Source organism: Podarcis tiliguerta, assembly GCF_965153285.1.
Source record: "Podarcis tiliguerta genome assembly, chromosome: Z".
Classification (NCBI taxonomy): domain Eukaryota; kingdom Metazoa; phylum Chordata; class Lepidosauria; order Squamata; family Lacertidae; genus Podarcis; species Podarcis tiliguerta.
In genome coordinates, this window is record NC_139553.1 from 22,154,450 (window position 1) to 22,179,042 (window position 24,593).

The 24,593-nt window shown below is 42.6% G+C and overlaps 1 protein-coding gene across 1 annotated transcript; it reads left to right on the forward strand.

The window, feature by feature from the left end:
- Nucleotides 1–3,447: 3,447 nt before the first annotated feature.
- Nucleotides 3,448–21,985, forward strand: RLIM (ring finger protein, LIM domain interacting). The gene is made up of 4 exons (XM_083423716.1): nucleotides 3,448–3,774; nucleotides 14,489–14,680; nucleotides 17,685–17,768; nucleotides 19,725–21,985. The coding sequence occupies exons 2-4, from the start codon at nucleotides 14,512–14,514 to the stop codon at nucleotides 21,272–21,274; spliced, it is 1,803 nt and encodes a 600-aa protein (XP_083279842.1). The 5' UTR covers nucleotides 3,448–3,774; nucleotides 14,489–14,511; the 3' UTR covers nucleotides 21,275–21,985.
- Nucleotides 21,986–24,593: the final 2,608 nt, after the last annotated feature.

Genomic DNA, 24,593 nt, shown 5'->3' on the forward strand with positions numbered 1-24,593 from the left:
AGTCAAAAATGCAGCACCTTTTTGAGGGTGCTCCAAGCCTTGGGTAGGGACAAACAGCTCTCTAAAGAGAAACATGTTCATTCTGAAATTCTAGCACCTCCATGGTGGGGTGGAAGAAAAAAGGCGGGGGGGGGGGACGACTCTACAGCTAGAGCACTGCTCCCGTATCTGTGCCCAGCTTGACCACATCACTGTCTGTTCTGAGGAGAAGTGTATAATCTCTTCAAAGAAACAATCCTGAATTACTCTCAAGATTCCTCACCCCTTAAGTTCCTTTTAAGTCTTTGAGGGAGAAGGGAACGGACACAGATAACTTGAAGGTTTGAGGGAATCACTTTGCAACCCCTCCGCATAGAGGGAACACAAAATCAGAAAACCGCAGTGTGACATACCAAACGCAGAGATTACACTACTCACATTCACAAAAACTAGCCCAACTAATTATTGTGAAAAATTACACTCTTGCCCTGATTACATTACACAAGTGCGTAGCCTCACCCCTTGACCTATACCCCCAGCAAGTCTGGGCTAGAACACAAGTAGGGAGAGGATACTTTGTCACCTGTAGTGAGTTCTGACTTTATGCATCTCCCCAAATCTTGATAGGTACCCTTGCTCCAGCTAACTGAGTAAATGGACGAAATAGCAGTCATTGAGGCAGTAACAAAAGAAAGCCTTAAACTTAGGGCTTGAACACACGGTTGCTTGTCTCGCCACTTTCCCCCAGGGGAAAACCTGCTCTTTAGGCTTATCTGCACTTATTTTTCTTCCACTCTTTCCATGCGCAGGTCCGCACAGCCTTAGACTTCTTACTGACACACATTGGACAAAAACTCCTGGAGAAGGAATCCCAGGGAAGTTGGGAGGCAGTAGATGATGAAATGGAGAAATCCTTTGCAAACATGTCTAAAGGAATGAAATAGCTAAATGGCAGAGATATGATGTTGGAGGAGTGGAAGCAAGTCATGGACAGAGAGATCAGGAGATAATTTGTAGTCAGTTCAGAGGAAAAAGCTGCCCAGCTCTTGGAAAAAGAATGGAAGAAGCAGAAATGGAAGAATTTTTTTTTTAAAAAAAAATATTTTAAAAGTTTGGGAAATCACAGCAAATGGGATCAGAAGATATGGAACTGGGTGTGAATTAATGAATATCAATAAGTGAATAACTATGGAATGTTATTTTAACATATGAACACAGTGGAGAGACTCTTGTGTGAACAAAGACAAATAAATAACTCATTTTAGACTTTTGTATGGAATGGAAAATGAATGAATTTGAGACATTTGGATCTTAAGATTGGGAAAATATTGCTTAGCAGAAGAACAGCTGGATGTCATGCTAACAGTGGATATTTTGAATAATCGTTTTGTATGTAACTGACAGATGGAAAATGGGAACCTGATTTTTATTTCTCTTTTCCCTTTTTTTATTTTCTCCTTTCATTATTTTTATCTCCTCTCTTTTTCCCTTGCTTTGTTTTCATTTCGTTTTGTGTCCTCTCTACTCCGGGCCATTGAGGGAACTGTACACTCATTAAAGTGATGGCTGGCTGGTGAAGGAACCTGTGTGAGAATAAAAGGAGGGAAGATCTCCCAGATTGGGAGGCTGGGAGAAAATAAGAAAGCTCCCAAGTGAGAGTTGGGAGGGTCCCGCCCCTGCTGTGTAAGAGGGCTTTGTACTTTCTTTGTTTCATTGTCCTTATTTTATTGCATTGTATGATGAAATAAATTCGATTAAAAAATTAGAAAGCATGGGGCAAGCAGAAAACTGCTCAGACCTGTACTTTCTATGCAAGGGACAAGCAGAAGTGTGGACGAGCCCTTTAACTGTGTGCTGCATAAAGAAGTACTCTATTTTTCCTGAATCTTCTAACGTTCAGCTTCCAGGAATAATTCTATAAACTCCCAGCAGTGCCTCTTACTCACTTTTTTCCTAAACTTAAATGCCCCAAGAAGTGCAACCTTTCCTCACAAGAGAGTCGCTCCAACCCCTTGATCATTTTGGCTGTCCTTTTCTGGACCCTTTCCAGCTCTGCAATCTCCCATTATACCTGACCATTGGCCATGTCTAGCTGGGGCTGATGAGATTTGGGTCACAACACATCACACTTGCTATGCTTGAGACAGAGAAATAAATATGCCTCCCACTGATTTTCTCTTCTGCAGGTTAAACGTATCCAGCTCTTTCAATCTTTTATTGTTTCGACTTAAAATGTGGCACCCAGAACTATAGAGATTTAGTACAGAGGATTTATACCCCCATGGCATTGTGCATTGTGGTATTATACCCTCACAACACAGATGTACCCTGTGTGCTACTTGTACATTACAGGTACTGTGTTCAGACACAGTGCGTTCTCAAGAAATCATTTTGTTAGGCGAGCGTTCGCCTAACAAAATTTCCATTGATTTCTTCGGGGAAATTTCTAACGCGTTCCTGACCACAGAATCTTTACTCCAAAATGAAGTGGGGGGGGGGGGACCAGCCCTGAGAAAACACTGGAAATTGCTCTAATACCTTGCAAAAAGCAAACAAGAAAGGAAAAAAATGCTCCTTATTTGTCTTGTATCTTCCCTTGCCTCCCCCTCTGGAAAAACTGCCGTGGACCAGCAAAACACAAAAAGGCAGGCTTATTGAAAGCTGCTTATCCACAGTACTACACACAGATCTGGTTGTTGGGATATCTGAATCTGCAGTGTGTGTAGCATGGGTTTGGGTACTAATTCATTGTGTTTGGATAAATGGATTTTTGTATAACAAGCATTTGGATAGCGAGACCCACGTGCATTGATTAGGAAGCCGCACAGCGAGCTTGGAAGAATTCTGCATATTTCCTTTTTTTAAAGCAACCCAAAAGCCCTGTACTGTATATTGAGACATCAGCATGGCAGGCAATCTTTCCCGCCCGCCATACTACTTTTCTACGTGGAGTGGGGGGTGGGAGAATACTAGGGTTATTATTCTTTTAACTGGAGGAGCATTCCAACATGTGAGGGGCCACCTATACTCTGACATGGTACAGCCCAAGCACTGGTTGATTATCTCCTTCGGGAAGGGAATTTAACCTGACACTGCCGCGGGCTACATTCTGGAGCCACTCTATACAGAAACACAGCCATTCTCAAAAGTATGCTATGACCTGTTTTGCTTACTCCCTCTCTCAAAAATTCCCCAACTCTCTCAATTCCTTAAAAATGAAGAAGAAGATTATAATTACGGAATCTCTCCCCCCCCATTCCTCTTTAATTGGTTTGGCTCTTATTAAAAATGTACGCCCCAAAGACCAGCGAGTAGAAGTCCGCTCCCTCCTTTCCAGTTTTCCCGACTCTATGCTCCTTCCCTTCGGCCTTTTACACATCACGCTGAAGAGGCGCATGCGCTCGCTGGAGAGGATCTGAGGTGTGCTGAGGTGAAGGGCGGGGAAAGTGCGTCACTTCCTCTGTTGCGCGCGCCGTCGAAAGCCAACGGAGTCTACTCCTCCCCCCTCCCTCCCCCGCCGAAGCGCACCGTTTCCGGCCCCCAAGTTCCTTAGTAACAATGGAGAGTAAGATGGCCGCTTGAGTGAGCGACGGGAGAGGGAAGGGAGAAGAAGAAGGAGGAGGGGTCGGGGGTCGGGCTCCAGACGCTGCCGGGGCTTTAGCTACGACGAGGAGGAGGAGAAAGAAGAAGAAGGGGAGCGGGACGTGACGGACCTGAGCTTCAGGCCGCTGCGGGGCTGATCGCCGGACGGAGACCCCGGAAGGGCGGCGGACGAGCTGGAAGAGGAGGGAGGCGGTGAGTGACCGAGCCGAGCGGGCGCCCGGGCGGGCTCACCGGTCTGGCCGCGGAGAGCCGGCCAAGCCTGGCTCGACGGCGGTGGTCTTTCCACAGCCGTACCGCTTCTCGCCGGAGCGGGCGGGGAACACGGCAGCCGGAGCCGTCTTGTTGGGGCTGGGTCGCGGGTAGGCTGTGAAGAGGGGGGCAGGGGTCCCTACCGGCCCTTTCAGCCGCCGCCTATTCACCCACCCGCGTGAGCTGCTCGATTTCTTTCAGGGGCCTGCCCAATATATCGCCCTGGCTGAGGTCCGCTGTCACCGGTGGGCCTTGCTGGCTCGCCCAGGGTGGAGGTTTTCCTTTAGGAACATAGGAACGTTGTCGTATACCGACTCCTAGAATTGTAGAGTTCGAAGTGGGCCATGAGGGCCATCTAGCCCAGTCCCCTGCAATGCAGGAATCTTTCAGCCAACGTGGGGCTGAAACCCACGACCTCCGGATTAAGAGTCTCATACTGTACTGACTTGAGCTAGTGATCCGGTCTTCGGTCCATGTAGCGCATTGCTGGCAGCACTGGCTGGCAGCAGCTCTTCGGGATTTTAGGTATGGGTAAAAATAAACGTGAATGACAGAAACATGGCTATGAAGGTGCCTTGGTTAGAAATGAGGAAGATATATTTCATAATGTGCTTGCCTTGATGGGGGAGTAATTAGTTGTTTACTGAACTGTATTGTCTGCGCTGACTGGCAGCAGCTCCCAGGGGTCTCAGCCAGGCATGAGTCCCTTGTCAGCCCTACCTAGACATGCTACACTCCCCCATGTACAAAAGGCATAATCAGTAGCCTAATCTTCCTTTTTAGGGAAGGGGGAATACAGTGAAAGACCCGTTGATTTTTTTTGCTGCTGTGAAAGAAAGTGAGTTCTTAGGCTGGTAGCCCAACTTAAATATTTAGACAGTTTCAAGGAGGGTATCACTGAGGTTAGTTGCTATATCATTACACCTCCTCTTGTCATTGCTGTTCACTGAACCTCATAGTCCTGGTGTGGAAATCCCACCCAAAATTAGTGCTTCATTGATGTTCTTCCAGAAATCTGGTCCTCCTTTTTCTGTGCTAGAGATGTCTTAATTTCTCAATAATCTCTCTCGGGGGTAAATCTCAACATGCTTATTGCGTGATTCTGTCAGGAAGGGCAAAACACTACATTTGTTTTCACTTTCTGAGGTTTTATACTATAACCTAAATTATGGAGTACCTTTTACTGCCTTTGGCAGGTGATATTCTGGGGGGCTGGGGTGGATCAACAGAAACCACGCAGCTTTTAAAATAGGAACAATTAAAACAATATCCTTTGACTTTTAATTTGAGCTTTGTTTATCATAAAATTCAAGTCATTGTATCAGAATATTTGGATTTTCACTTATAATTATATTGATGAACTTCGGACAATCTTTACCTGATACTAACTGGAACTAAGTTAAAACTAGGGGTTAGATTACTTCATGATGTGCAGAGTGGGTCCATGAGAGTTACATTGTTAGCCTGAGGTGCCTTCTTTATTTGCCTTATCTACTGTGCTAGGTATGTTCGTGGTACAGGTAAGGTAAAGAAGCTGTTCCTCTCCAAATGTTGGCATGGAGAAGAAAGTGCAACTGGCTTCAACTGATGATCAGAGCAGTATTAAAGTAAACAAGAGATATGGGTGGCGCTGTGGTCTAAACCACTGAGCGTCTTGGGCTTGCCGACCAGAAGGTTGGTGGTTTGAATCTCTGTGACAGGGTGAGCTCCCGTTGCTCTGTCCCAGCTCCTGCCAACCTAGCAGTTCGAAAGCACGCCAGTGCGAGTAGATAAATAGGTACCGCTGTGGTGGGCAGGTAAACAGCGTTTCCATTCACTATGGTTTCCGTCACAGTGTTCCGTTGCCCCAGAAGTGGTTTAGTCACGCTGGCCACATAACCTGGAAAGCTGTCTGTGGACAAACACTTGGCTCCCTTGTCCTGAAAGTTAGATGAGCGCCACAACCCCATAGTTGCCTTTGACTGGACTTAAGCATCCAGGGGTCCTTTACCTTTTTTTTTTACCTTTAAAGTAAAATACTTCAATCTTTAATAGTCAATATTAAAGTCCAATCCAAGTTTTTAGAAAGCTGTTATATGAGGGCATCATTGTGCATTATACCTTACACAAGTAAATGAAGGCAAAAAAGTTGGATCTCAGACCCTGCCCAAAACATCCTGCAATCTAAACTGGGGGAACAGACAACCAGGGAAGGCAAGAATAACACCTGTATTTGCACACATTTGCTCCTTAACATAACATTTATTCCATTTGGGGATGTGGAATAAAGGCTTGAGCTAAAAGCCTTCACAGGAATGGTGGGATTTAAAGACCTTGCAGGTAGCTGTTGTGGGAGGAACCTTCAAGGACAAGGGGCAGGCAGACAGTGGGTAAAATTGTTGGAGGGGAGGAGACTTTCCAGTATCTTAAAAGTCAGGGACATAGGAAACTGCCTCATACTGAATCATACCATTGGTACATTTAGTTCGGTATTATCTACACTGACTGGCAGAAGCTGCCCAGGTTTTCAGGTATGGGTAAAAACAAATGGGAATGAAAGAGAATACTGTAAAGGTGTCTATGTATATTTGTTTGTCATGATAGGGGAGTAACCAGTTGTTTACTGACTAATAACTGTTAAGCTTTATTTCTCTCTAGAGGTGTCACTGTACCTCTGGTTACAAACTTAATTCATTCCGGAGGTCTGTTCTTATCCTGAAACTGTTCTTAACATGAGGAGCCATTAGCGAAAGCGTGCCTCCTGCTGCACACGCGCCTCCGAAGCGCGATTTCTGCTCGCATCTTGGAGCAAAGTTCGCATCCGGGAGCAACTACTTCCGGGTTAGCGCAGCTTGCAACCTGAACGCATGTGCAACCAGAAGCGTTCATATCCAGAGGTACCACTGTGCTGTGTCTCACTTCCTGCCAAGCTCAGAAAAAAATTAACGCCAAGAATGCCAGTGTTTAATTTGGAGCAGTTATAAAAAATCTGGGATATATTTGTGTGATTTGACTGTCCAGGTTAGAGAAGAATTGTCCTCTTATTTTGTGTATTGTGTGGTCAGAAAATGATATGCATGGGGTGTTTTTTTTTGCTGCTAGGGTCTTTCTAAAATGTTTCCTGCTTAATATTTCATCTAAAAACTGCAAGTCTCAAAAACTTAACCTTGGTGGCGAATTTTACTAGTATGCTTATATAAAGGAGGAGGCTTACAGAAGTGGGTTGTTCCTTTCTAGGAACCCATATTGGAATACTTAACTGAAACTGATGCCTCTGCATTCACAATTTATGTATTATTATTTTTTAAGTGAGCTACACATGGCCTTGCAAATTTTGTGTTTATCAGGATACCTTTACTAGACTGAGTGGATCAAAAACAATCCTAAATGGTAGATTTGTTATAGTGAGGCAGTGAGATTGTAATACTAATTATGTTGCCTAAAAGCACAATGGCTTGATCCTCTTGAAGTGGCCCTACATGTACAAGTGGGGAGGTGCCTGAAGGAGGCTCTGGAGTGAGTTAAAACTGCTTTAGGCAAGTGAAGTGTACAACTGTCAGTTCTTCTCGCAGTTACTACTTGCTGTCTTTTCCCTGTCCAGCTTGTTTCTGCTCCTACAGTTTCTACTAAAAATGCAGTGTAGTTCTAGTGTTTTATATGCACTTTTTGTTGTTCCTCCAGGCTTTGAGTGGTTCCTGTAAATTCTGGGGTGAGGGGTTGCATCACTTGTAGCTCTGTGCTTAAGAGATAAGCAGGCCATCTCTCCCTGCCACCCCAGTTTTTCTTAACCACAGTGTAGCATTAATCGGCTTCTGCAATCCAGTTTCAAACCCTGGTTAGCATTAATGATGTTTAGCAAAGGTACAAACATAACAGTAGACATTGATTAATGTGATGTGTGTACAGTCGTACCTCTGGTTACGCACTTAATTCGTTCTGGAGGTCCATTCTTAACCTGAAACTGTTCTTAATCTGAAGACGACTTTAGCTAATGGGGGCCTCCTGCTGCCGCCGCGCCACCGGAGCACGATTTCTGTTCTCATCCTGAAGTAAAGTTCTTAACCCGAGGTACTATTTCTGGGTTAGCAGAGTCTGTAGCCTGAAGGGTATGTAACCTGAAGTGTATGTAACCTGAGGTACCACTGTATTCAGTTGTTGACAAGGTTGTATTAAGAGGGTCTGATACTACATATAGTCTAGCATGATCTTACTTATGGAATGTTGCTCTTTGGGCATTGATTCTGATATAGTGTCTGAGTATTCATTGGCATTCATGTGGGGTGACACATTTAGGATGGGCTTGGTTGCCACTGTTCCTTTCCAGAGGGTACTTGACCATTGTGGGAGCAAAATTGGTGGTAAGGGGGAAACAACAGGTCAGTGTCACTGTCACTTGAACCTAGTCTTCAGAGACCTTTGGGACTAGTGAGAATTGTAAGACCTCTGCTTTCCTGAAACATTTATAGTGGTGGAATTTTTCATCCAGTCTTTGAGAATGCTGTCTTTAATAGAATCCTGTACTCTGATTGGTTTCATATAAGCAAAATAAATGGCAAAACTATTTCTGCACTTCGTGTTATCACACTGTTGCCGTTTGTTTTACATAATGCATTGTTTTGACATTTTTAATTCTTCAGGTTTTAAAAAGTTTAATTTGTTTAAAATTTTGTATTTTTAATTGTTCTAAGACATTTTGAGTCCACCATGGTGAAAAGTAGGAAATGAATTTTTAAATAATTATGTTGGAGAGAAGGCCTTGTGATTTGTAGAGACTTAAATATTGTGCTTAAAGATCCTGTTTTGACCTTGCAGTTAGGTATTATAAAGTGGAAGTTGGTACTGCTTGTTCTGGACACTGCAACCTGTATTTCCAGGAATCGTGTGTCTAGTGTCACTTGACTTTCCCTTCTTGCTGAAAAAAAGTATTGCATTTTAAATTGCTTCTCAAATTCAAAGAAGTTGAATTTGACAATTTATGTAGACATAATTAGGTCTATGATATCAGATAATTTTTTAGAATTCATGATGGTCAACGTATTGAATAGTATAAAATGCTTTATAAATATGGTAATATCAGAGAATTGTAGCATTGGAAGGGACCATGAGGATCATTTAGGCTAACCCCCTGCAGTGCAGGAATCTTTAACCCAATGGTGGGCTCGAACCCATGACCCCGAGACAGTGTTAAAAATTAGCCGGGTGCTAGGTGCATTTTGCTACTGGTGTGGGCCCAATTGTGACCATGTGGAGATCTCTGGATGCCAGGATGGCAACTGACATCTCCATCTGGATAGCCTCTCCAGCTTTCTTAAGCAGGTAAGCAGAAGAACTTACTTATTGCATTTATATCCCACCTTTATTTCCAAGGTGGAATACATGGTTCACCCCCTCCTCAGTTAATCTCTGCAATCACCCTGTGAGGAAGGTTAAAAGGCTGTGTCTGGCCTAAGGTCACCCAGCGAGCTTCATGACTGAGTGGACATTTGAACCCTGGTCTCTAACACTACACCACACTGGCTTCCCAGAGCACTTCTGCTATGGGGCAGTGATATAAATTAAGTAGGTAAATCAATACAGGGAAAGCAAAATGTCACCTAGAGAAGGATCTGAAATATTTTCATTGAAGCTTGAATTTGTTTTATTCTGGATTGTTTTATTTGATGTTTTAATGTGTTGTAAACAGCTTTGATATATTTTTTTTCTTCTGAGCTCCACCATTTGATAATAAATTGTGGGAGATAGGGAGGATAGTGACAGGAACTTGGATAGTGTCAAGAATCCAATTAAGTAGAAGTGTTCCCTTCTCCTCTGGGAACACTTCCAAAGTTCTTGTTGGCCAGCAATGCTGTTCCATTAGTGTTGGTTCCATTGGTAGGTAAAATAAAAGCCTGTGGCACCTTAAAAACTAAGACGCTTATTATGGCACAAGCTTTGGTGGACTCTTCATTTCCATAGGTTTATAACCCAACTTAAAAAAACAAAAACTTCCCAACAAGATGCATCAGACACAGGTTACATTGGCCACACATGTATATAAAAATGGTAATTACAACATATAAGTGTAAAAATGAGTACAGTGGTACCTCGGGTTAAGTACTTAATTCATTCCGGAGGTCCATTCTTAATCAGCACTTTAGCTAATGGGGCCGCTGTGCCGCCACCGCACAATTTCTGTTCTCATCCTGAAGCAAAGTTCTTAACCCGAGGTAATATTTCTGGGTTAGCGAGTCTGTAACCTGAAACGTATGTAACCTGAAGCATATGTAACCCGAGGTACCACTGTAACAGTAAAATAATTATGAATATAGTGAATAGCCTGTGAATACATTAAAACAGAAACCTTACCCTGTCAAACCTTAAAATTAAATACAGTGTCAGTAAAGTAGCACCATATAGTTCAGCTGCCTAAATAAAATCAAGAAAAAGCCATAGACCCACATATAGGCTTGATAATGAAGAGCTTGTCTTATACCTGGATCAGGTTCCACAAATGTGGAGCCGTTGTTGAAAAAGCTCTTTCCCTTGTATACACACACACCCCAGCCTGATTGCTCTCACAGATGGTCATAGTTGGCTACAATCCACAGGCTCTCTGCTCATCACTGTTGTAGGCAGGAGTTCTTCTGGGCTTCTGTGTGCTTCTGGAAGAGCCTTGGGGTGAAAAGCAAGTTGATAGGTGTATTGACTGGTAGCTATAGTGTCATGATTCAGATTTTCACTGCATCCCTGGAAGCAAATGGACTTTGAGCTTTGGCTCAAGCTCTTGTGACCATGATAATAGAATCATAGAACTGTAATGTTGGAAGGGACTCCAAGGGTCATCTAGTCCCCCCCCCTGCAATGCAGGAATCTCAACTACAGCATCCATGAAAGATGGCCATCCAGCCTCTGCCTATAAACCTCCAATAAAGAGAGTCCACCACCTTCCAAGGGAAAAATATGTACTGCACTCTTACTGCTTCTCAGTATTGCATGTTAGATATTCTGTAATAAATTAGTTTGTAGGGCAGTTGTGCCTCACTCTTCCATGTGAGTATGTGTAGGAAAGGAGATTTCGGCTCTATGAAGAAGTTCACTCCTCAGATACCTTTAATCTCTTACTTACTCATTCTAAACCACAGGCTTGGAAAGAGCAACTTCCCTAATTATGTGGGATAAGAATGTTGTCCAGGTGACAAACAGGAAAATGGTTTTCAGTCACTGCTATGCCACCAATGACTTTCAAAGGCATTTGTTTTCTTGTCATTTTTGTATTTACTTCTGGCTTGGTACAGAAATCCAGGATCTGCCAGGTAACAGGCCATGCACCCCCTGTTTTGTGTGTGTGTGTGTGTGTGTTTGTGTGTGTGCGCGCTATATAAAAATCACAATGTGGGAAAAGCTATGAAGCCAGCCAATGCCTCTACATAACTCCATCCTTATTTCATACATTGTGATATACTGGTATGTCATGATGTTTAGCTGATGATATAGCACAATGTTGAAAAACAGATACTGCACACATATTGCACTTCGGTTTTACTTAAGGAGTTTGGTGGCACTGCTGATTGCCTGAAATAGAAGACCCATACCTTATTGATTTTTACAACTGATACGATGTTTCAGATAGAGACTTCTCACATCTGGACTAAAACCAGGGAAGATTAGATTCAAATCTTTACTCAACCATTATTCTCTTTAGGAGCCATTTAGCCAGTCAAATACACTCCCTCTGATCAACCTCACAGGGTTGTTGTGAGGGAACTATGTACATTACTATGAACACTTTAGGGGAAGAATATATTGTTGCTGCTGCTGCTGCTGCTGCTGCTATTTTATTTTATTTTATTAATACTCACCCTTCACCCTAAGGTGTAAGGGCAGGTTACAACAATCTAAAATACATTATAAAGTAGAACAGGAAGGAATGCATACAAAGTAATTAAAAAAAACCTCACAGACTACGGAGAGTAACTTTAAATTAATCCATTTATTGATATACAAAGCTTTAAAAAATAAATGAAACAAAACACGTTACTTAGAAAATAGAATGGGATAAAATTAGATAAAATATTATATTTAAAGCATAAGGCAATTGGATATGTTTTGCATATGAATTAAGTATAATTGACAAAGCAATCAGTCAAAGTGATTTTATATCCTTTTATATCAATTAGCAATGGAACCAGGGGGCTGGACCTTTCCATTGAGTTTTTCCATTAATTTTATTGTTCCTGTGGGCAGACCCACATAAGATGTAGACAATGAATTACCACCATCTATCCCGGAGGCAGAAAAATGGGCAACTAGGGCCGCTGCTGTATCAGCTATTCCTCATGCAGGGAACTTTGACACATATCTAGTGCTGGCTTGCCGAAACACGTTATTCCTTAACTTTTTTGTTGGCACCATGGCTCCTTTTACAGGCACTCCAACCGATGCCAAGGTCTTCATGACCCTTATTGAAAGCAGCAAATATATACACAAAAGTCGACTCGAGCAATTTCTTCAGCTGTGACATAGTGTCATCCATTCTGATCCATCATGACTGCTCTACAGTGTGCGTAAAACATACCATAACTGCTGGGTGTGATGCATATGTAGGCCTAGCAGGACCCAGATTTCCAGCCTGTATAGGGGGAGTTTCACAAACAAGGGCTTGACAGAGAGAATGATGACCTCTCCTGGGCCACAGACATACAAGCTTCTGAGGGCAGAACTACCAAGATTTTACCAATCTTAACACATGAAAAAGTGTGTAGGGCTGTTTGGGGCCAGAGTTGTTTGGGGCTTTAAATACTAACATGAACACCTTGAATTGGGTCCAAAAATGATCTGGCAACCAATATGGCTGTTGAGGTTGTGTTGAGATCTAAATGAAACCCCAGCCAGTAATCTAGCTTCTGCAGTTTGTTTGGACCAATGGAAGTTTCCAAGCTGTATTCAAGGGCAACCCCTGCAGCAGAGCATTGCAGTAATCCAGTCTGGATTACAGTGGCCATGTTATTCCTTTCCCGAAAGGGTCATAGGTGGTGGATGAGGCAATAATTTTGTTGTAAATATCTCATATGAAAAATTACATGGCATGTTTCAAATAACTTTTATTTATCGTCACCTGATCTAGTAGTGATGGTAATGCCCTCAAGTTTGGGGTTTTGTTTTTGTTTTGTTTTGGGCGCTTAGGGGTGCTTTTAATCCTTTGCCCTAACTCTGTCTCCAATTTGGCTTGGTGGGCCATGCTAGAGCATTTTGCATTAGCGGGGGGGGGGAGGGGGGGAGAGACTTTCCATTTGCATCAAATTTCTGGTGGTGGGGACAATAGCAGGGGGCAAAGGATTAAAGCATCAGCCCCCATGTTATGCTCGTGATCCCCTTTAGACCCCTGCTCCAATTTATGGAGAAGAAAACGAATGTACATCCTGCGCTTCAGGGCACAGATTTGGAGCTAACAATTGTCTACTTTGGCCCTTATTTTGTTTTGTATTATTCTGTGTCCTTTATTTTGAACCTGATTTTTCCCCCCAGTGTGTGCATGTTTCACATTTAGCAGACTGCTAGTAGCTGTAGTTTGAAGAAGCGATTGAATATTTGGTTGCAGGATATATTAAAACACTCTTTCCACTAAGCAGTCTGCTTGCAGAAACCACATATAAGCCCTCAAACATCTTTTCAGTTATGAGGTGCTAATTTTGTGGTTGTGGGTGTTTTTGAATATATAAATTGATGGGAGCTAAGTGGCCTAGCTGGTAGAGAAGTGTGATGGTTTTCTGGTACTTCTCTCAAAAGTTATTCACTTAGGCTTGGATGACAATGCTGTGTGGCTTATCAAGTGATTTCTGGTTGGCAGCATGGTCCTCTGGTCATAGTAGACAATGGAAAGCCCTCCGCTTATGGCCCCTGATTAATGGAATAGATTACTGCAGTTAAAACTAAAAACTAAATATGTTTGTATCTTTACAAATCATGCAGATCTTCCTTTGCATATTTTTTCACTGTTCTGCATGGTATTCTCTTTTATTTATGATGCCAAAGCAGGTAACAAAAAGTAAGAATGTACACCATTTTTTAAAAAAACTAATAATTAAAATTTATTATAGTCAGCAGCAAAATGTAGGCCAAAATTGTATAAATAGGAAGAGAAAAGAGCAATAAAATTGGTAGCCACATGTTAAAATTCTTGGAGAATAAAATGGTCTGAATGTTTCTCTTGGGATCTTTTTTGGCAGCCTTCAGCAACATTTGACCCCCCCCTTTTTTTTTTTTTACACTGCCTTCCCAAAGCTGGTAAATGAAGTGCTGGGCTTTGGAAAGGAGGCCTGAGGCTTAGAGTCCTCCCGCCTCTTTCCCAAACCCTCACTAGCAGAGATTGGGGGGGAGAGGTGTCAAATTTTGGCTTCCCCCCACACCAAGACAGTGTGTGGCCTGCAGGTTTCTGTGTCAGGAAGTGTGCTTACAGCCCACTTGGTATGAGCCCATTTGGTAACTAGACCTGGGCTAGATAATTAGGATTGGGGTTTTTTAAAAAAGAACCTGAAATACTTAAGAAACAGAACCATTATTTAACCATTATTTCAGACTGTTATTTTTTAATGTTTCTGTAAAATTATGTTGCACCCACAGATTAAAACTTAACTCTTCTGGTATATAGGGCCAGTATTATATGGTTCTCCAAACAATTTTACTGTTTCCTTTTTTGTAGACAATTTCCCTACTTTGATCAACATGGAAAGCTCAGATTCTAATAATAAAGGAAGTGTCGCTCAATCTGAAGCACAGCGTCGGAGTCAGCTAGACCGCCTGGATCGGGAAGAAGCTTTCTATCACTTCGTGAATAATCTGAGTGAAGAAGACTACAGGCTAATGAGGGATAACAATTTGCTAGGCACCCCTGGTATGTTACTTCATGTGCTGGATGCAATTAAAATCCTTTTCAGGTGTGGAAATTCTGCCACTGAGATGTGATCAAAATTTACTAGCTCTTAACTCAGAAACAAGGGTTGAAAATAATTGCTTATGTCAAAATTGATTACACATGGTATTCTGAAGGGCTCTTGCTTTCAACATGTAAGGCATATTGTGTTCTCCAGGAACTAGTGCTGGCCCTGCTGGTCAGCTGTCTTGGTGGCATTTGACCATGATATCATTCAAAGAAGCAATGCACAATGAAGCGAAAAAGCACTACTGTGCAGGTATCAGCTTCACTTTACTAAAGGATTGAAGGCAGCTCCTCTCCCCACTCCCCCAGCCCTGCTGCAGATGAGAAGCAAACCTAGTTAAGTGGCAGAGCAGAGATGCTACTTCTGACCACCTGTTACAACTGCAGTCCTCTCCAGACAGTTTTCTATGGCAAAAATCACTACCTTCAACTGCCCATGTCTCCCATCCTTGTGTGGGCTTGGGGTGCTTCAATTTTTTTTGACAGACTGATGGTCAACCAAAAATGTTTTGATCCATTGATTCCTGACCCTACCAGCTACCTTCTACTTTTCTTTTCTTTTTTCTTGATGCACATGCATTGTTTAGCTTTTTTCTTTTCCATAAGCTGACCTTTTAAAAAAATCAGTGCTGATTTGGACTGTTAGCTTGTGTACACAAGTGCAACGCATGTCCATTCTTTCACTATTGACATTTTTCCAGCTGTTTATATTTCTTACAAATCCACGTCACCACTCAGGTTTGTTGTGGCTATTTAGCATTTGGCAAAAACAGTTCTAGTGTCCCCCCCCCGCCCCCCAGTCCTGTCTTAGAAACATTTTTTTGCCCTCAGCATTTGTATTTTTTGAACTTGGTCACCCTTTCTATTGTTTTACTTGTGGTATATTCATTAGAATAAATGTCTCTCCCCTCTTATGATTGCCTGTTCTCACCACTTGGTTATAAAAACAACTTTGCTGATTCCTATCGCCCCTATTATGGCCTGTATTATACAACACTCCCTCCTGCTTCCATTTATTTAATTGTCTGTTCAGACAATATACTTTCAAACAGGTATTTCAGAGCATTGCAGGTCACTCCTCACTAGTTCTTTTTGCACACCTTTGTGAGTCTTGGACTAATTGTGATTGGTGGCTGAACTTAAATTGAATATCATTTCCCTTTTCTTGTTAAGTTGTTCCCTTTGGAGGTGTTTTGTAAACTCCTTCGTTCTCTTTTCTTTCAGTTTCCCCCCCCCCCAAACCCAGTTTATGTTGCTGGTTCTTGCTTTCCTTTAGTGCAGACCCTGCTGTCAAGTTCTAATTTTTTCTTTCCCTTTTCTCTTTCTGTTATTTGTTATGGACTATTGCCTGTCTTTGATTCATCATGCTTCCTTCTCAGTCTTGGAACTTCATTTTGGGTTCAGTCTGCTTCTACTGTTGTCTCTTTTTAAAAAAAAATATATATTTAGATGTGGTGTCTCACTTCAACAATCTCTGGCATGCTGAGATTTATATTATGTCAGACCTAGCAGCATCTGAGCCAGTAGTTTTCTTTTCCTCCTTGCCATCTTACTGCATACCAACCACATTGGCTTATAATTCTAAAGTGTGGTTAGCACTGCACAGGTGGGCTGCCTTCCCTCCTCCTGTATTGTTGGGAGTAGAACTTCTGTGGAGATTTTTTTCACTTTATAAGAATATCGCCATATGTCCTGTAAAGAATCAATCCAGTGTAACAAGCCACCTTCATAACCCTTGTTTTGAAGCTGTCATGTTTCAAAGCTTACTAGAATTTGTTGTAAGCTGTAGCTCTTTGACGTAGCACTAAACTATAGTTTAATGTTACATCTGAAGGTAGCTATTCAGTATAGTATAGAATAGAATGCTTGCTTTTGTTCTTACTACTATGCCTGACTTTTATTGAGTTGGATATTTCTCTTTTCACTTCTTATTTGCTTATGGGTGCACTGCTTTTTTTCTGAGACAAAACAGACATCTCTCAATTCATGTTTTATTTACTGTTCTTCAGGTATACAACCTCACAAAGTAGTTGTACAAAATTTTGATATACTGTAGTTAAAATAATACAACAGAATTGAGATACATACAACAGAAGGCGATGGTCAGAAGAGTATTTTAAAAGCCAGATAAAACCTATCAGTTGTAAATGATGGTCTTCACCTGGTGCTGAAATACATCAGAACCAGCTGAGCTACCTGGCAAGGGTAGGTGAGGGTCAGTTTTGCAGACATCTCTCTCCCTTAGCATCCAGCCTGTCTTCTACACATGGGGTGCTTGCTTTCCTAAGAGGGAGTGATGCAAGCATTTTCATCATGTTCTTAGTTGAGCACAGCCATGTCCTTAAAGCCACAGTCTCAGCAAGTCTTTCCTCATGGCTTTGCAGGCATACCTGATTCCTATACTATTAACTCATGTGAGCAAAGAGTGCTTTCAAATAAGGAATCCTTGGATGTGAAAATTGATCTGTAGTGGTATGTGTACCTCTCATCTTTCAATCCTTGCACAATCCTCACACAAACTGTTTAGCAGTAGTTTAGGAATTGAACTGTCAAATACCATACAGGCTACATACCTGCCTAGTGGGCACTTCCCGGATCCTAAATAATCTGGATCCAGTGAGATGCACAGCCCTGGAAGTCACAGGTCTCTCTTTAAATATACCTGACCTTTGTGCCAAAGAAAATATACTCTTTCAACAGAAGGCCTATCTTGGAGAGCTGCCTCCATGTGACCTGACTTCTTATACCTCTTTAAACAAGTGGCATCTCTGATAGCTTATTGTTTCTTGGTCTGTGCCATCCCCCCCCCCCCCACTTTTCTTTTCTCTAATCTTTCGCTTGGGAGCCTCCCAGGATAATGATAATTTGGAAAGTTGTTACCTGTGCTTATCAGATTCATCAGAATTTTAAATAAAAATCATGGTTTATCTGGAACACCTCTTGAAAACTATTTCCACAGGTGAAATTACTGAAGAAGAGTTGCTGAGAAGGCTGCAGCAAATCAAGGAAGGCCCACCCCAGCAGAACATGGAAGACAATAGAGGTATGTAATATTCATTGAGAGCAGCAAAAAGAAACCTCTAGCCCTGGGTTGCCTTGAATGATGGTCAGGGGTGCTGCCAGCAATGCTGGCCTCTGTCCCTCTTTTCTTCCCTCCCTTCCTCTGATGCCCTATCACATCTCTGCCTCCCAAAGGCTTGCACGGATGTTTGTTGCAGCAGCCCTGGCTTCAAGCTGCCCAGGTGAATGGTGCCTCTGGTGCTGGCCAGGGGCTGCTGGCTCTGCAGGCAAGGGGTGACATAACTGAACTCCTGAGCCCCACAGGGGTTCTGCAGAAATAATGTAGTTGGTCAAGGGAGCCATGGACCCAAAAAGGTTGAAAACCTCTGTTCTAGCCTGTGGGCCCATCAGACTGCTTTCTCATTTGGCCAGTAAGACAGTTCTGGCCAGGCCACGCCCACCTGACACTGAATTTGGGTTTTGCAAAAATCACCAATCAGCTGGTCATCCAAACCCTGCAGTTTGCAAGTGGTGCAGTGATCATTTGCACTTGCAGAGCACTGTGCATTGGCCTATGTGGTTTGATTTCAAGAAAACAAGCCACCTGAAAGCCTCAGCTGAGGTAAAACATCTTACATTAGGAATTGTGTTAGAAATTGGAGGAATAGAAATTCTGAAGCCAGGGATGTGCAACATGTCAAATAAAACAAATTCTATCATTGTACTCCTGGGATTGCACTTAGTCCCATCATTGGCTGCTTTATTGTGGCATGTTTTTTTAAAAAAATAGATCTGTTTGTTTGTTCACATCCCTGTAAACAGCATTTTATTGACCTTTACCTTCTGTCAGACTGAGGCTACTTGTTCTTTCTCCTCTCATGCGACTTCATACCTGGGAAGTAGCCTGTAAGCCTCAACATTTTATTGTTGATGACATTATTATTAAATCCTGAGATTTTTATAAGAAGCAATTAATCATAAATGGAATGAAAGTACAAAGCATGCTGACTAGGAGCTAAGTCTTGTTGAAAGAAGTAATGATTCAAACATGATTTTTCCAGGCAACGAACATGTCTAATATATTTTCTGAGCTAGCTTCTGCACTGGCATGCTTAACATTGGGCATACAGTGGCTGCAGGCCTGGTTTAAATAAGATTCTTAGCTTATGCATGGATGATAACCTACCTGGTGTTGCACTGAAACCAGGCCTTAGTGGGAAAGCTTTTAAGTAAGTGTGCATAGGACCCTGCTGCAGGTGTTTCATCTTAAGAGGTGGTGCACAGATTGGATCTGCTGCCTCTGCCATAGTTAAAAGTACAGGTGGTGACCATTTTAGGTGCATCCAATTGATGAGTGATTGCCAGTGCCCAGGTCCTTTTGGACCCAGAATGAGGCAGAGTGAGGGTGGGGAACTAATTGTCTTTTTTAAAAAATCCAACCACTCCTGCATGTTCCCTCCTATGAGTCTGCGTGCTAAATGTCTTGTGACTTCCATAAGACTCCAAAATGGTGTCATTATTATTATTATTTTGTTAATGCTTACACTTTCTCCATGTCCATTTTGGCATGCTGCTCCTGAGAGTTGAGGCCAGTGTGGCCCTCAGCCCAAAAGAGATTAACCACCACTGCTTTCAAGTACCACAATACCTTTTCATATTGCTTAGCCCTTACAAAACTGATACCTTAATGACTGCCTGACAAGGTTTCTGTTGCTGAATAGACATTTGAATCGCATGCACCCTGGATTGAGTTAACCTGTCTTAATGATTTTTACTGCAGCTTTGCTGTTCTTATCAACTTAGTGAGACACAATGAGCTTACAGGGTCTCTTAGAGTGCATTTATAATTACCTTTATGGTTCCTACAATAAGTGCATGCATGTGAAAGTATCGTGGCTCATACTTGTTTTCAAAACCCTAACTCATAGCAATGTTGGGAAAGTGTTTAGCCCAGAGTTTCTCCAGTTTCCTAACTCTGGCAGTTGCTCTTGTCTTGCAGGTGCAGAGTCCGCAGAAGATGTATCTAATGGCGATTCCATAATAGATTGGCTTAACTCAGTTCGACAGACTGGGAATACAACACGAAGTGGGCAAAGAGGAAACCAGTCTTGGAGGGCAGTGAGCCGGACTAACCCAAACAGTGGGGATTTCAGATTCAGTTTAGAAATAAACGTCAATCGTAATAATGGTAACCCAAATCCTGAAACTGAGGGTGAGCCATCTGTGGAACCGCCCAGCAGAGAAGAAGTGGAAAATAACCAAAGTGATGCTGAGACTCCAAGATTTGAGACTCCTCCTGTTGTAGGGCAGCCTGGACCAGAAATTAGTCCCCCTGAAGTGATAAATGAAGCAGTTGCTCCTCACAGAGGCCTGAGGAGATCAAGAAGCCGAAGTCCAGAACAGCGGAGGACACGAGCTAGGACTGATAGAAGTAGGTCACCCCTTAATCCAGTGAATGAATCTGCACGTCGGGTGCATCATAATATATCTTCTCAGACACCTGATCTTCCCCCAGTAAGTGAAGCTGAAGGGAGCTCTAGAACAAGACAGCATATGGTAATAAGGCAGCATACAACTACATCTGAGATGCCCAGTGAAAATACAGTGCTATTTTCAACTCCTGAAGCAAGACCCTCTCCTCAAGCGACAGCTCCTCCAGAAACAAATGGCAGTGCAGAGTCTGCAGCCCCTGGACAGAGGCCTCCAACTATTGTCCTTGACTTGCAAGTGAGACGAGTCCGTCCAGGAGAATACAGGCAGAGAGACAGTATAGCCAACCGCACCCGATCAAGATCCCAGACCCCAAACAATACTGTGACATACGAAAGTGAGCGTGGAGGTTTTAGACGCACATTTTCACGCTCAGAAAGGGCAGGAGTGAGAACTTACGTCAGTACCATTAGGATTCCTATCCGTAGAATTTTGAATACAGGCCTGAGCGAGACGACGTCTGTTGCCATTCAAACCATGTTAAGGCAGATAATGACTGGCTTTGGTGAGCTCAGTTACTTCATGTACAGTGATAGCGATGCAGAGCCTGGTGGCCCAGCACCAACTCCAAATGTAGAAATGGCAGAACCGCAAGGTGGAAGTGTCAGTGGAAGTAGTAGTGGCTCAAGTCATGAAGGTCCTGATCCTTCTGCGCCAGGAGAGGCGTATGAAGGCAGTAATGAAGGGGCATCCACAGCTAGTGCTAGGCGAGAAGGACGGAATGCCAGGGGTTCTGTTACTTTTGAAGAAAGTGGCTCACTCCCATTCCTGAGCCTGGCTCAGTTTTTTCTGCTTAATGAAGAAGACGATGACCAACCCAGAGGCCTCACCAAGGAGCAAATTGACAACCTAGCCATGAGAAATTTTGGTGAAAGTGATGCTCTGAAAACCTGTAGTGTCTGTATTACAGAATACACAGAGGGGAACAAACTGAGGAAGCTGCCATGCTCTCATGAGTACCATGTGCACTGCATAGATCGCTGGCTGTCGGAAAACTCTACCTGCCCAATTTGCCGCCGAGCAGTCTTGGCTTCTGCTAACCGAGAGAGTGTTGTCTAAGCAAGGTGTGAACTTTGAGCTGAGTGCACAAGATGAGCTAGCAGTGGGCAAAGAAGCCACCTTTCTGTGGCCACTTTTTGTGTGGTAGGTATAAATGTAAAACAATCCTCCCGAAATGATTTATTTTTTTTAAACAACCCTCACTAGTGGGAACCTTCTTGATTAAGGTTCTGAAAATGATACCGGGTTTGTGTCATCAGTTAAAACAAAGAAGCAAAAAACAAAACAAAACACCACTACATTTGCCCAAAGACACTTGCCTGCTGTGTTCTCAGTTTATTCCAGCACAAACAAGGTTCACATCTTTCCTCTCCCATCCCAGTGAGTGGTGAATTCTGAAGATCCCAGCATTCTGCTCTTCCCTGTGAAGAATATGACTGGAATCATTCAGCTACATATACAGCTCATGTTTCACTGTGGATTAAAACAAAAACTGAACAATAAAATTGCACCCCTGAATATGATTTAGTTCCCTCCTTGTATAGGGTATTGAACATGGCAATGTAAATAACACTAATATTAGCCCTCTCCCACTGTACAGCTGTTTTTAGCCCAACACTATGGTATGCCATAGAATGAGCTGGTAGTTTTAATGGGGATATTTATCTTGCTGTGGAAATATGTTAATTGCTTATGCCTGTTATAAATGAACACACTTTTGTTTTTAAAAATGTAAAGCTTTTTGTATAGATCAATAAAGTTTTAATTGCACTGCTGTACTAATGCCTTTGGAATGAAAACCATTATGGTTAGAAATAATGCATTGGTGTGACTCTCCCCTGCAGAGTGAGCAAGATAGCAAAGAGCTGCCCCCGTCAGTATTAAAGTCACAGCATGACACCCAAAACAGCCCAACAGATAGAAATGGGGTGTTCATAGTTCACTGCTTGGGTGTAGGGGTGCCACTGAAAAGACACAAATTGAAAAACTTGGTGCTACAGGGACCTCTTCCTAAAATACAGATCTCTTTGATGCCCCAACCCTGCAAAACAATAATTGATTACATCGGGGTGGCTAACCTTTAACCCTCCATAGGTTGTTGGATGCCTAGTTCTCATCATTCCCAATCTTCATGGCCCGTAGTTGGGGACGATGGGAATTGTGGTCCAAGCAACAACTGGAGAACCAAATGTTTTACATTACTGGCAGCTTTGTAATAAGTTTGCCTCTCCCCCAGATTGTGTATTACAGGCATATGTATACAATGTGTTTTCTCCGGGCAAAGTACTTTTATTGCTCTGCCTGTTCTTTGGGAACCTACAGCTTTCAGCATAAATCCCTCAAGTAGTGGCTTGTGTATTTTTCTAAATAACAGTTAAATTGAATGGTACCACTTCTTCCTTCCTTTGAGGTGGAAGAGAAACTAACAGTGTATCTGTTCAATTTTTAAAATTACAGAGTGAGTGGTTTTATCAAGCTTAGAATCCTGTGAATTTATCCATACATAAAACTGTTAAGGCAGTTAATTTAGAAATTCCTTTATAAATCAAACAAGTCCCTGTCCCATACATACTAAGAGTCAAGTTTTACTGAGCAAAACAGCACTGTATGTTGCTTTTGCTTACAGACTCTTGATATTTGCATAATCTTGGATATATAAAAGGTAAGTTTTCAGTTGGCTTTATACAGGCAAAAACAAACAGTCTTGCTGTTTTAATAAAACATTTTCAGCTAGAGAAGGATTTCATAGCACCTCTTCTCCCTCTCCTTTGCTACCTGAAGTAGATTATATATAAGTACAAAATTTTATGTGCAAGGTTGTTCCTCTACCCCAGACTATTCATACCTTTCAACTTAGAGCAGCTTTCAAATAAAAAATGCAGATAGAGGTACTCTTCTAATCTTGTTGGGACATGCATTCATTTTTTTCAAACATTAAAAGTGATTAATGGAGGAAAACTTGTTTGTATTTTCATTCAGAAATGTAGTGAAGCCCACATTAAAAGCTTTGTTGCAGATGTGCTCTTGACCTTTGCTTTAAAAAGGTAAAGGGACCCCTGACCATTAGATCCAGTCGTGACTGACTCTGGGGGTTGTGGTGCTCATCTTGCTTTATTGGCCGAGGGAGTTGGTGTACATGACTAAGCCGCTTTTGGCGAACCAGTGCACAGAAACACTGTTTACCTTCCTGCCGGAGCGGTGCCTATTTATCTACTTGCACTTTGATGTGCTTTTGAACTGCTAGGTTGGCAGGAGCAGGGACCGAGCAACGGGAGCTCACCCCGTCGCAGGGATTCGAACCACCGAGCTTCTGATCGGCAAGTCCTAGGCTCTGTGGTTTAACCCACAGTGCCACCCGCATGCACACGAAAGCTCATACCAAGAACAAACTTAGTTGGTCTCTAAGGTTCTACTGGAAGGAATTTTTTTATTTTGTTTCCACTATGGCAGACCAACACGGGTACCTACCTGTAACTTGTACAGTGAAATCAGGTTTCTAAATAGCAAATTGCCAGGTTCCTTATGGAGAAAGGCAGGAAAGCTTTAAACAAGCTGGTTTCTTTTCCTTTTAGGCCCCAAATGGTTAACACAAGTGTATGTGCAGCAAAGCCTAGTATAAAACAGCTTTTGCACAACCTGTGGACTAACTTGAATGCTGAAGTTGCTTTTAGGAACTTGGCATGTTGCAAGACAGCTGTGGGTGGGGAGGGATGGAAGGAAGGATGGATGGACTTATCTCTGGTTCTTGGATTAATACTAAGCACCTGTATAGCTCCTGTTCCCTAAAACAAAACATGAATAGAACAACCTTCATTTGTTGCTGCTGTTGCTATGGTAAACTGCCCTTGAATGAAGGTCTCCACCTTCAAGGACAGTTTACCACAGCAACAGCAGCGATGTAGCTATTGCCTCTGCTTCCTTTCTTATTTATTTATTTAGAGCATTTCTTGCCTGCCTTTCAGCCAAAAGGACTCCAGGAGTAGCTAACATATAGTCAAAATGAGACCGACCCTACCTGTAGGCTTACTGCCAAGGGAAGAGTAAAATAAAAACTCAGGTACCAATTGCTAAACAGTTCCTATAATGTCCAGCTGGCATAGCTGAGGGAGAGGAGGTGCCTAATAGAGCTGAGCCCCCAGCAAAGATAATGTAAGGAGCTCAGCTTATTTTCCTTCCTGAGGCTGTCTGGTGGAGTGACTGCCCCCAGAGGGGAGGGGAGGGCTGGCATTTGTCCAGTTGCCTTTTACAGCTGTCTTACTTTACTGTTAAAATGGCCAGGGGTTGTCTGAGGTGTTTGTGTATACTAATTTTAGCTCCCTATATTTCTCCCACCCCTGCTTCAAAAACTGAAGGAACTTCCGCAATCTTTTGGTGGCAT

Coding starts and splice junctions, on each gene's coding strand:
- RLIM (XM_083423716.1), top strand. CDS start 14,512: ATGGAAAGCTCAGATTCTAATAATAAAGGAAGTGTCGCTCAATCTGAA. Junction 14,681..17,684: donor CAATTTGCTAGGCACCCCTG/GTATGTTACTTC, acceptor CTATTTCCACAG/GTGAAATTACTGAAGAAGAG. Junction 17,769..19,724: donor GAACATGGAAGACAATAGAG/GTATGTAATATT, acceptor CTTGTCTTGCAG/GTGCAGAGTCCGCAGAAGAT.